Source organism: Gymnodraco acuticeps, unplaced genomic scaffold (assembly GCF_902827175.1).
Source record: "Gymnodraco acuticeps unplaced genomic scaffold, fGymAcu1.1, whole genome shotgun sequence".
In the NCBI taxonomy this organism is placed as follows: Eukaryota; Metazoa; Chordata; class Actinopteri; order Perciformes; family Bathydraconidae; genus Gymnodraco; species Gymnodraco acuticeps.
Genome location: NW_022991766.1, coordinates 786,174 through 799,626, shown reverse-complemented (window position 1 = coordinate 799,626; position 13,453 = coordinate 786,174). Strand labels below are relative to the sequence as shown.

The 13,453-nt window shown below is 42.1% G+C and overlaps 1 protein-coding gene across 13 annotated transcripts in view; it reads right to left on the bottom strand.

Moving 5' to 3' along the window:
• Positions 1-13,453, bottom strand: part of LOC117535094 (LIM and calponin homology domains-containing protein 1-like) — a 124,665-nt gene that overhangs the window by 43,405 nt on the left and 67,807 nt on the right. For 12 of the 13 annotated variants that reach the window (XM_034199405.1, XM_034199407.1, XM_034199411.1 and 9 more), the window contains 2 exons: positions 6,641-6,671; positions 767-877 (listed from right to left, as the gene is read on the bottom strand). In XM_034199405.1, the coding sequence (XP_034055296.1) occupies positions 767-877; positions 6,641-6,671 (142 nt within the window). The remainder of the gene's footprint in view (positions 1-766; positions 878-6,640; positions 6,672-13,453) is intronic. The other variant, XM_034199417.1, reaches the window with a different exon arrangement.

The following is a 13,453-nucleotide window of genomic DNA, read 5'->3' as shown; positions in this document are numbered from 1 at the left end:
GAATAAATGGAGCAGAGAAAAGTGCAGCTGGTTCCACAATTCACCTGCTTCTTGCATTAATAATCATTTTCTTTTTTAAATGAAAAGGTCTAGTTTCCATTGCATAAGTATAAGTTATAACGCAGTCCGTTTATAATGTGTGAACCTGATGAGTTTTCCTTGATTTTCAGATCTCATTTTATTATTAATCTCTTTTTGGTTTCATAGAAACGTGGCTTTGGTTTGGTCAGTAGCAACATCTGGGGAAGTTATTCTGCTGAGTTGGCAGAGATGTCTCAGTTTTAACAGCAAACGTCATATTGTGGAAAAAATGGTACGGGGTGACATCATGGTTATGAGCGGGTGTCGTAGTGTGTCCGTATGTGCGTTTTTGGATCTTATTAAAAGACCTTTGGGTCAGTAAAGGAGTGGAAGCAGATTGAGATAACTCACACAAGAGCCATGACAGAGGTCATCCCTAGACCATGGGTGGGGGGTGTTTTAAACTCCCTGAGATGATTTCTTAGAAATATATTTTCCATTTAGAAAACACACTATCATTTAATGCAACCTAAAAGGAGTTGTCCAGTATAATTTGTGCGATTGGTCGGGACATTAGGTCTGAATTTCTGAAGCACAGCCTCTCTTTACTTATACCAGCTACAGTTGCTAGGAGATTTTTAATCCACCACCAGCATCAACGAGTGACTGAATGATACCTGTAGTTTATATTCAGATGTTCAGGACATTGTTGAGGCTAAAAATGACTAAACATGACTGAGCAAACCTTTCGCATCTGTGACAGCAGGCCGTCAAACTCTTTCAGGTCCAGCGTGGGACCGTTGTAGGAGGTACAGCCGTTGGCAGCACGACCCAACCAGTAGATGGTGATCAGAACCTACAAAGAACAAAAACATGCAGATATCATAGTGAGGTACTCTGTGAAGAAAACAATGTGCAAAGCATTCTATGCTACTGAAATCATGACCCGTCAGATGTTATCTTATGCATGAAAGAGAGATAGAAATGTTTAAGCCCATGATCCAGTGATCCTGAGGACAGTTCCTCAGTGCAGGCTCAAGTCTTCATAATGATATAATGGAGTTATTTAAAGTGAATATAGCGAGTTGGTTGGAAGCTTGAGATAGCTGTTCCAATCCAAACCAATGAGTGCCACACAATAAATTAAATTGCATAAAATGTGGTTATTTTTGAAATATATTGTGTAAAACAATCAAGTGGACGTTCAGTCCGTGCTCTAGCAATTTAGGATAACATGTAACATTTGTTCCAGTCTTCTTAATGTCATATGTAACAATGCAGGATGTCTGGTAATTTTAATCCATTTCATTCCAAAGATGTTACATGTTAGCTAACCTGCACAAACATGACAAGACTGAGCCATTGTTCTGACACTGAAACGAGTCCCAAGCACATTTCCTCCACGAGTCACAGTGATTCATATTAGCATGTTAGCTTCCTTAGCCCTGAGTGCAAACACTTCCAGGTCAATCTCACCTCCTTCCAACACAGAAACCCTGTAAACTCAGATCTGAAGGAGGCTGCAGTTCCTTTGCTCTGACTCTTTCTTGTAAGCTAAAGTAATGCTAAATGTGAACCTTGTTGCATTCAGTGTAACACTCTTTGGAGTCAGCTGAAACACTTAAATGCAGAATGTACAGATTCGCTGTGCCCACAGGGAGATCACACAGCGCTGCACCTTTAGCACCCAGCTATATTTACTGTGTCCATGTCAACCGGCACTCCACAGGGATTGCTTTGATAGGGGAACTCAGCATGGCACACTGTCAATGTAAAAACTCTGTGCCGCCATTCAAACAGTCTTGGAAGAAGAGTAAATGAGCTGGCCTGCTGCTCAGAAGAAGAAAAACACATTTTCTGTGTGATTATGTAATGTTTCCTGAAGGGAAATGCATTGTTTTAACTACAGAATGAGCCATACTAGTAGGGATGAGGCTATAGAAAAATGACTGCTGATTGTGGAGTGTATTGCAGTCTTTCGCGATGCGTTTATTACGCATGTTGTCATCGCAATAACGATAAAATAAACAACATATTGTAAAGCTCTAAGCCTCGGTATTGCATAACTGAGTTGTTTTGTGGGCTTCGCATGTCTTTGTTTAGTGGAGCGGGGAGCTTGTTTGAGCAAAGAGCATCAAAACAAATGCATAATTAACAGCTTAGGAGAGCAGAGAGATCAGTACAGGCAGACACTCAAGGCTGATGTCAAAGTGGTATTGAAATCAAAACTCAAAATATGGTTAGTGAGGAATCAGCTCTGCCAACACTGACCCAATCTTCTGCTCCTTACAACCCGCTGCCTGTGTTTTAACATGTTCTTTTGTTTTAATGTTCTGTATTTTAAATTGTTTTATTTAAGTATCCCAGTAATGTCTGTTGCATGTTTTAAATGTATTGTATTTACTTGTTTAAAATGAAATGTGTTTTAGGTTGACTTTTAAAATCTGTCCAGGGACTACAGATGAAAAATAGCCTCTTGGCTAACTCTGGCACGTTTACAGAAATGTTCATTAATGTGCACTGTCCCTGTTAAATAAATGAATAAAAAAATAAATAAACACCCCTAAGATACAGGAGGGAGAGGTTTAATGCTTTATCACTTCAAAATCAGGGACACCAGATCACAGGGAATCAGACCAAAACCATTTCCAAAGTAGATCTAAACTACATAGCATTCTGCTTATATGAATTACATGCAGATCATATTTTATCTTGCTACCACACAGTAGAAGAAAACCACTCATCTACAAGAACTGTGCTCAAGCAACACTTTCTCTCTCTCTCTCTTATTTTATTGCATCTTTGTCACCACGAGTATAATGATAATATCTGTGCCAGCTCCCATAAAAGTAGGTCGGCTCCAGAGGTATTTCAGCCACAGACCAGTATGCTTCAAATTGATCCACAATGATCCCAATAGCATAAACTGAACGGAAATATGCCACCACTGCCCTGCATGATTTAAACAAGCAACACTTAACCTAGACTCACTCCCCCAAGAACTCCGTGAGTCTGAGTCCCTCACCCTGTTCCAGTCCCGCCTCAAAACCCACCTTTTCAACTCTTTATCTATAAAGCCCCCCCCCTCTTAATCAACTTCCTCCTGACTGCTTTTCTGTTATGTTTTTTTGTTTTGTTTGTTTTTTTGTTTTGTTTTGTTTGTATACCCCCCCTCCCAAATGTAAAGCGTCTTTGGGTCCAGAAAAGCGCTATATAAAATTAATATATTATTATTATTATTAAAACAAACAACTGTACCAAAACCAACACTTGGATACAAGCACTAAGATGCAATAGTTCAAAGAAAACACGTCAGGGGAGTTTGAATGATAGACAATTGTGAATAGGGCCTGACAGTGAGGTCATGCACACATCACACTCTTCAGTTTCAACAGTCTCACCTGGCAGATGTGGAAAAACCTGTCAAAGAGGTTGTCGAAAAAACAACAATCCCCTCTTTGTTTCATGTGCACACACGCATTGGTGATGCATCCTGACATCCTCGTGGATTCATCTTCTTATTACAGACACATGCATTTCCTAACATTCGGTCTATATGCTGTAAAATGTATTATCTCTTCGATTTACACACGGCATCTATTGCACGTCTGTCCGTCCTGGGAGAGGGATCCCTCCTCTGTTGCTCTCCCTGAGGTTTCTCCCATGTTCCCTTTAAACTGTGGGTTTTCTCTGGAAGTGTTTCCTTGTACGATGTGAGGGTCTAAGGACAGAGGGTCTAAGGACAGAGGGTGTCGTTTTTCTCATACTGATATTCTGAACAATCTGTGCTGTTGTATTTGCTGTAAAGTGTCTCTACTGTAGGCTATTTTTATTTTATGTACAGCACTTTGGCTCGACCAAACATCGTTTATAAATGTGCTATATAAATAAAACTTGATTTGATGCATACACAAGGGCATGACATAACCTCAAATGCACCTTCAATGTAAACACAAACACACAAGTGCATGCATGCTGCAATCCACAGACCTGTGTACATACATACTCCAAACTAGTCATCAAACACATGCACTACCAGCACTTTCTTGTTCACACCTGCACTGCTACACAGTCATCTTGTGACTTCAGCAATATTTCACGCATCCATGCAAATGCTCTATTTTTACTTTGTCCAATCTGCTAAACAACACCTTCATCGCTAAATCAGCATATTGTTCTGAATGCAGGTCCTTCACCTCTCAATATGTGACGTGCTGCAGTGCCAGCTGCTATGTCCTCAGTGTGAGATCCATAGTGTGTGAGCGGGTCGTGGCTGAAGCCTGCAGCTGCTGGGAGTTTGTGGGCCGTTTGCTATCGCTGCTAATGTGGCTGAGAGTCCCTGTGTGTCGTCAGCTAAATGAGCTAGCAGGCCGGCTCTGCAGCTCCACACATTAACTGTACAGTCAGTGCACAGCAGCATCACAGAGGGGGGGGGAGGAGGGGGGAGAAAATAGCTTTGACTGCAGAGTGGGCAGGGCTAGAAGTATATGTGTTCTACTTAAAGCAGCATTATGAGAAGGGACAAGATTGTGTTTGAAGTACATTTGAACATAAAAACACTTGGAGCATAACAAGTGATGATTAGAAGGAAGATGGAACAACAGAGAGAAAGATATACTGAACAAAAATATAAATGCAACACTTTTGTTTTTGCTCCCATTTTTCAAATCTGTGATAGTGAGCACTTCTCCTTTGCCGAGATAATCCATCCCACCTCACAGGTGTGGCATATCAAGATGCTGATTAGACAGCATGATTATTGCACAGGTGTGCCTTAGGCTGGCCACAATAAAAGGCCACTCTGAAACGTTCAGTTTTATCACACAGCACAATGCCACAGATGTCGCAAGTTTTGAGGGAGCGTGCAATTGGCATGCTGACAGCAGGAATGTCCACCAGAGCTGTTGCCCGTGAATTGAATGTTCATTTCTCTACCATAAGCCGTCTCTGAAGGCGTTTCAGAGAATTTGGCAGTACATCCAACCGGCCTCACAACTGCAGACCACGTGTAACCACACCAGCCCAGGACCTCCACATCCAGCATGTTCACCTCCAAGATCGTCTGAGACCAGCCACTCGGACAGCTGCTGCAACAATCGGTTTGCATAACCAAAGAATTTCTGCACAAACTGTCAGAAACCGTCTCAGGGAAGCTCATCTGCATGCTCGTCGTCCTCATCGGGGTCTCGACCTGACTCCGGTTCGTCGTCGTAACCGACTTGAGTGGGCAAATGCTCACATTCGATGGCGTCTGGCACGTTGGAGAGGTGTTCTCTTCACGGATGAATCCCGGTTTTCACTGTTCGGGGCAGATGGCAGACAGCGTGTGTGGCGTCGTGTGGGTGAGCGGTTTTCTGATGTTGTGAATCGAGTGGCCCATGGTGGTGGTGGGGTTATGGTATGGGCAGGCGTATGTTATGGACGACGAACACAGGTGCATTTTATTGATGGCATTGTGAATGCACAGATACCGTGACGAGATCCTGAGGCCCATTGTTGTGCCATTCATCCACGACCATCACCTCATGTTGCAGCATGATAATGCACGGCCCCATGTTGCAAGGATCTGTACACAATTCCTGGAGGCTGAAAACATCCCAGTTCTTGCATGGCCAGCATACTCACCGGACATGTCACCCATTGAGCATGTTTGGGATGCTCTGGATCGGCGTATACGACAGCGTGTTCCAGTTCCTGCCAATATCCAGCAACTTGGCACAGCCATTGAAGAGGAGTGGACCAACATTCCACAGGCCACAATCAACAACCTGATCAACTCTATGCAAAGGAGATGTGTTGCACTGCGTGAGGCAAATGGTGGTCACACCAGATACTGACTGGTTTTCGGACCCCCCCAGACCCCCCCAATAAAGCAAAACTGCACGTTTCAGAGTGGCCTTTTATTGTGGCCAGCCTAAGGCACACCTGTGCAATAATCATGCTGTCTAATCAGCATCTTGATATTCCACACCTGTGAGGTGGGATGGATTATCTCGGCAAAGGAGAAGTGCTCACTATCACAGATTCTTTCAGATTTGTGAACAATATTTGAGAGAAATGGTTATTTTGTGTATCTAGAAAATGTTTTAGATCTTTGAGTTCATCTCATGAAAAATGGGAGCAAAAACAAAAGTGTTGCGTTTATATTTTTGTTCAGTGTATATTAAAGAGAGAGAAAAATAACTAACCTGGATCCAATTCACAAAAAATAAAGCTGTTTTAAAATACGTAAAGACACACAATAAAGTAAATAATGGGTACATCTGAAGTTCTGGAGTACGTAGAGTAAGAACAAACAGAAATGATAGACACAGATCAAAAGGATGGACAACCAACTAAAAGTTAGAATAGATGGAAAGTAAAGTAAAACAGAAAGAACAGATACAAGTAGAAAAGCTTTATACGGTTAAGTGAGACTAGCACACTAAGAACAGGACATACAAGATACACTACTACATGGAGTTGACTCTAAAGTGAGCATAACTGGAACTGACATGATAAAAGCAGAGTGACAACCGCAGCACAAACAGAAACACTGGACCATAATAACAGTTTACAACCAAACGTACATTTAGCACACAAACAAAGGATCCCGCTATAATGCAGAAGTATCACTTACATTCTTGAGTTTTCGGCTGCAGTCACTTCCCCTGGGAGATAGAGAAAGAGACGGAGTGAGACGCGAGAGCAACTTTGAATATTTACTGAAATATCTTGCATAAATATAACAGCAGACCGCTTTTAAAGCAACCAAACTCCCACATCATGTGCAAACAGTAGCAAAACCATTGAATAAACAGCATGGAGGAATCTGCAGTCACACACTGCAAGACTCCACACTTGCATCTCTGGATCCAGCTTGTTGTTTGGTGCTGTATTTATTTGATATTTCCAGCAGTATTAGTCACTGGCTGCCGTTTTGACTTCAGCTAACGGTGTATGAAGGCAAGGGCTCCCTTAGATCGAACATTTTGCAGCAGTGGTCATCATTCCAAAAGACAAATGATTCTGCGACGGCACGTCTGGGGAGATGGATGTCAGAGTGGCGGCCACATGTTTTGACTGCCAAGTGAACTCTGGGAGTTGCAGAGCAGAAACGCCACAGCAGTGGACACTTAGCGCCATGGATGCTGCCAACATGAAAAGATGTGGATGACCACTTGAAGCTATAAATGGGAAGAGGAATGAAGCAGTTGTAAAACAGACCCTGATACACACTAGTGTCGTGGAAACAGACTTCTATCTAGACTAAGATAGGGAGACACATCAGCAGAGATATATATTCAGACATTGAAACTGTTACAACACACAAAATAAAGTAAATTACATTCTGTGTTTAATATGCCCAGGCCAATGTCACTTTTACAGGAGAAAAATACATTCCTAGAAGTGATAATGGTTTAAAAAGGAGCCAGGGGTTGGGGGGGGGGGGGGGATTGTTTCTCTTCCTGGTGCTAGTTGCAGCTTTCTGCAGGATTTGGTCAGATGGAAAATATGTTGGTTTTAACGCTTCCCTCATTAGCCAACAAATCATTTTTTCGGATATGTCGAATTGCTTCAATAGTAGACCAACTTGTATAGGAAACATCCTTTCTATGGAGCTTATTGCTATGTATGGGTGAAGGGTTGCTTGAATGGAATATTGATCTCATTATAGGGACAATAAATCATATTTTAGAGTAAACATGTTATCTTTTATACTTAAGTAAGCAGTAAGTAACACGCCTCCTAACAGAGCTGAATTGACCAATGAACTTGTTTGACCGTTAGTACACATGACACCATTGATCAAGATTTAAGAGCTACGTATACGATTACCCTCACCTATGGTCATGAAGGATGGGTCATGACCGAAAGAACGAGATCGCGGATACAAGCGGTCGAGATGGGTTTTCTCCGCAGGGTGGCTGGCGTCTCCCTTAGGGATAAGGTGAGAAGTTCGGTCATCAGGGAGGGACTCGGAGTTGAACCGCTCCTCCTTCGCGTCGAAAGGAGCCAGTTGAGGTGGTTCGGGCACCTAGTTAGGATGCCACCTGGGCGCCTCCCTAGGGAGGTGTTCCAGGCACGTCCAGCTGGGAAGAGACCAAGGGGTAGACCTAGGACCAGGTGGAGGGATTATATCTCTTCGCTGGCCTGGGAGCGCCTTGGGATCCCCCAGTCAGAGCTGGTTGATGTCGCCAGGGAAAAGAAAGTTTGGGGCTCTCTGCTGGAACTGCTACCCCCGCGACCCGACCACGGATAAGCGGGAGAAGATGGATGGATGGTATACGATTACCCATAACACCCTTCTCTGTGTAGACGATACTGTGTATATTGCTTTGTAGCTTCAGGGGATCCTCGTTAACACACACACATATCTTTGAAAATAAATGATCTTATGAGGATACAAAGTAAAAGAAGGATGTCGTGCATCTCCTCGTATGGAACCTGTATGGCCCGGTATGAAAAACAAAACAGATCTTTAACTATAAAGCCGATTTCGTTACGTGATTGCATAATATTGTTGTCAAAGACAAAAGACACAACAGCAGCAACCGTGAAATGTAAGACGCATTCATACAAAGGAGAAAATAATGAGCAAGTGTTTTTTTGCCTGAGTTTTGAATTCATAGTACATTATGACACTGCTGATAACTAGTTTCCAAGGCCTGAGGGTCACAACGCTTACATCTCTCAACACATAAGTGACACCTAAATTGCAGTTGCATGGGTTTTCCATGACCTGAGAAAGAGAGGGTTGAAAGAGGTGGAGGGGAGCAAGGTGAAAGTAGCTGGAGGGAAGGATCTGTAAACTCTTTCTGTCAGCCGACTAAACAAACAGGTTGCTTTTCTCTGCGTTACCTTGTAGAAAGAAGGACAGATTCCACAAGGTATTAGATCATCATATTATACTCTTTCCTTTTTTCTGTCTCTCTCTTTGTCTCTGAGTCAGTTTCCATGATTTCATTCCAACGGTATGATTGATAACAGAATAATAAAATGTCTAAGATGTACAGTTTCAAAACCACTTTGTTATCAGCACAATAGAGAGGCGACGTCCCTCCCTTTCCGGGGGACCTGGGACCTTATTTCGGAAAAATTATGTATTGAAGTCAATGGGGAGAGAAAGATTATCTTTCGATCCCGTTTGAATTGTGCCACGAATTACACATATGATGTTTGTCAATCTAAAAGATAATTTTGCAAGTCAAAAAAATAAAAATGTGTCGTAAAAATGTGAAGTAACACTTTTTTTGTGTGAAACCGCTCAATGAACTACATCTCCCGTCTCGCACCAACACCAAGACGGCCGTCACGTTGAAACATTTCACTTCTTCTTTCAGAATGAGGCGTATTAAAGGTGGGGTAGGTCATTTTGGAGAAACCAGCTCCAGTGCGCTAGAATTTGAAAATACACAGCCGGAAGAAATCTGCCACTTCCTTACAGAGCCCCTCCTCCAACACACACGAACGCGCACACGACCAATGAGGGCACGAGATAAGTTTGTGCACAGATGGAAGGCTGACAGGCAGGTAGGCCATCCAGTTACTTTAGCCGGGCCGGCTCAGATGATTGGTCGTGCATTTTACAGCGCCACGGCTTCCACAGATGACATTTTTTATGGATTTATTGTCAAAGCATTTAATATATTCATTGCTATCGGGATGTTAAGAGCATTCCATGGAATACAACAAAAAGTGTATCTCGAGCCGGTTTCTCAAACTTACCTACCCCACCTTTAAACGAGGTGAAAATGCTAGCATGCGGGATTCTGGGATTTGTAGTCTTTCCAGTTGCGTATTTTTCATAGTCTTATATTTCAACAGTTTTACGACAAACTGTGACTTTTTTTACATGGAAATGATTTTTTAAGATTGACAAACATCATATGTGTAATTTGTGGCACAATTCAAACGGGATCGAAAGATAATCTTTCTCTCTCCATTGACTTCAATACATCATTTTTACGAAATAAGGTCCCATGGGTCGTAAGTAGATTAAGTAAGTAGACTTCGCCTCGCTATGATTTTGGAGAAACATAGAAAACATATGGATTATTTTCTAAATCTGTTTTAATGAACTCATCTTAACAACTATAAGTATTTGATATTTTATGTAAGTTAAGGGTCTAAACAGGAAAATATTATGACAATTAAACAAGGAAACTGTGTACATTTAGAAAAGATTGCAATAATTGATAACACTTTTACACAATAAATGGAGAGATTTTTATGAAGAAAGAAGATTTATATTTAGCTGAAGATGAATGAAATCCTGGAGGGCGTGTTTTCGTGAATTCCTGATTTGCCTGATTTGTTCTACCAAACTGACAGAATATATATATATATATTTCGTAGTATTTCAAAAGATTGCGTAACATCGGTTGGACAGCTGAATGGAAACACAGCTTCTCTCTCCTCTCCTATCGTGGACTGCCTGGCAAAAGGTCACTTATCTTGGAAATAGATCTGCTTCACACGGAGGAAGAGGAGATATTTCAGGCCTGAGCTCATAGTGTATCATAACCTGTCCGTCTTTACGCCACGCTGTCAAACGCCGTTTCCTAGATGAGTAAACACCTGTCCAGAAACTCAGGGTGAGAAGCACCGTAACTGCTTCTTGTCATGTGTACAAGCTGCAGGAACATAGCATCCTGTACGACAGAGGGTTACATAACAACTGGAAACAGCTTAGGACCTGTAAAACAATGACTCTGTACTAACTATAGACTACCCAAATGTTCCTGATGAGAGAGAGAGAGAGAGACAGACGATTCATTTAAGCCAGTGGTTCTCAAGTGGGGGGTGCAGAGGCATGACCGGGGGGGCGCGAGAGACCAGGAGGAAAAATAGTTATTACAATTTTTTTTATTTTTTTAAATATCATATTTTGAACAATTATTGATTCGAAAATAATATGATACAGTACAGTACTATTACGTCTGGGTCTCTGTGTTTCATTAAAGCTCGGCTCTGTGTGTGTGTGTGTGTGTGGAACGAGCTATTTTGTGTGCGTGCACGAGCGAGAGAGAGAGAGAGAGAGAGAGAGAGAGGAGAGGAGAGAGAGAGAGAGATAGAGAGAGAGAAGAGAGATAGAGAGAGAGAGAGAGAGAGAGAGAGAGAGAGAGAGAGAGAGAGAGAGAGAGCGCACCGGTACCGGAGATCGTTGTTGTTAGCTTCTGGTGCTAGCGAGCTACGCTAACGGATATAAGGAGTTTTTTTAACAACAAAGTGGAGGAGAGCCCTCTCCTGTCAGACTGAGAGGCTCAGTGAGCTAAAGGACTCTCTCAGTGTTATCTCAGTGGGTCTCAAACGTTTTGGTCACCATTAATGTAAACAATTATTTCCGAGGCACACGTTTATATGATCATTATAGTTATACAAAAATAGAATAAATGAAAAACAGGTATGAAATACTATATGACAGTAAAAAAAGAATAAAGTTTAAAAGGGAGTAATTTGTAAAATATCCATAAAGAAAAAGTAAATCTGTTTCCAGTTCTGTTTCAAATGGGTGTTGAGAGAGGTTTCCATAGATCTCTTCATGTTGCTCTCAAAGTGCACCAGATCGATGCTTTTAACTTCAATATTTATAAATCTTCCCGGGGGAGCTTGCCCCTGGACCCCCCTATGTGAGGTCCACACACCACCTATAAAAATATACTTTACCCCTGCTTACACCTATATGCCGTGAGCTGATATCGAGCCTTCATTGTAACAGTCGCGGGTACATTGTGTGTGTGGAGAGTGTTGCAGTAGAGAATTCCACTGTAGCGCCCGGTACATTGATGAGAAACCCTAAATGTTTGAGCACCCTCTATGAAACGTCAAGCTACCCCACAGCACCCCCAAAATAAATCTCTGGCGCCGCCACTGAGCCTGACTATTTGTGTTTGGGGGGCCCGACTTTTTTCTTTCTCCAAAGGGGGGGCCTGACAGAAAAAGTTTGAGAACCACTGATTTAAGCTAAGATTAAGCTTTGCTTCTTGTTTTTTTATTGTTGTATTATCCATTTGTACCGATCATATCGGGCCTGTCAATTTCACACAAGTTCAAACTACTCTTTGACAGAGTAAAAGACCTTACAAACTGTAATCATCTGTTCACACAAAACGATATCAAATCATATAATTACTTATAGGCGCTACAGGCCGTGTCTTGGTCTCAAGTGGTATTCCTGAGTGTGGTAGCAGCTGTAGTTAGCTTGCTTACAACATCCAACAAATGATTCTACATGTTTCTGATTACAAGACACTTTTTTGACATTATCGCCTTAATCAATGTCCTTGCACTTACTGTAGCATGAAGAAGCATCTCCCCTTCTCTGTTGTGACAAACAGTTATATAAACAAAGATATAAACATCAGTGTTTCTTGAACTAGACATAAATCCGTCCCCTGACTGGTTAGACATTGGATAGCGTCTTTACGCGTCAGTCTGATTTTGCACTATTCAGAGTTCAATATGCAACTGTAAATACATCTCGCCCTGTTCCTCATATTGAAGAACAGGGAATGATCCTGAGTGACTGCGGTCAACATATTTTAGGATAGACAATGTCATTTGCAAATGTATCCTAACAAATTGCATATTAGTTTAGATTCATTGGAGATTGACAGGCTTTAGCCTAAACACATGTTATCTGTTAATCTGTATCTGGGGGTCAAGGGTCGGGCAGGGGGACTCTACAGGTCTGTCCTCTAAACTAGGGGCTTCATTTGGACTGTTACAACACACACACACACACACACACACACACACACACACACACACACACACACACACACACACACACACCACACACACACACACACACACAACACACACACACACACACACACACACACACACACACACACACACACACACACACACACACACACACACACACACACACACACACCACACACACACACACACACACACACACACACACACACACACACACACACACACACACACACACACACACACACACACACACACACACACACACACACACACACACACACACACACACACACACACACACACAGTATATTTAAGAACGGCATGCTCTTTCGGTCTGTGTTACCAAGCAACACAGTAGGAGTCATGGTTCACAGAGTGAGTGTGTGTTTGGACAGGGACCACTTGTGTCAGACAGATATGGTATTGTTGCTCCACTGACAGGCTATACAAACTTCCATTGACTCTCAGCTAGTTGTTTATGTTGGCAGTGAACTGGGTGATTGTCTGATTTAGAGAATGACAGACAGACAGTGACACACAGACAGTGATACAGACAAGCCCTCTGTTAAGACCCAATTGAATGTGTGCATAATTAACACTCAGTCCATCCACTTAGTGAAATACAAGCCTTCCTTCATCATCCAAATGTTGATATACTGACCTTGAGATGAGATTACATCTAGTTTATACTCAGTAAATTGGTTGTCATAAGCATTTTGAT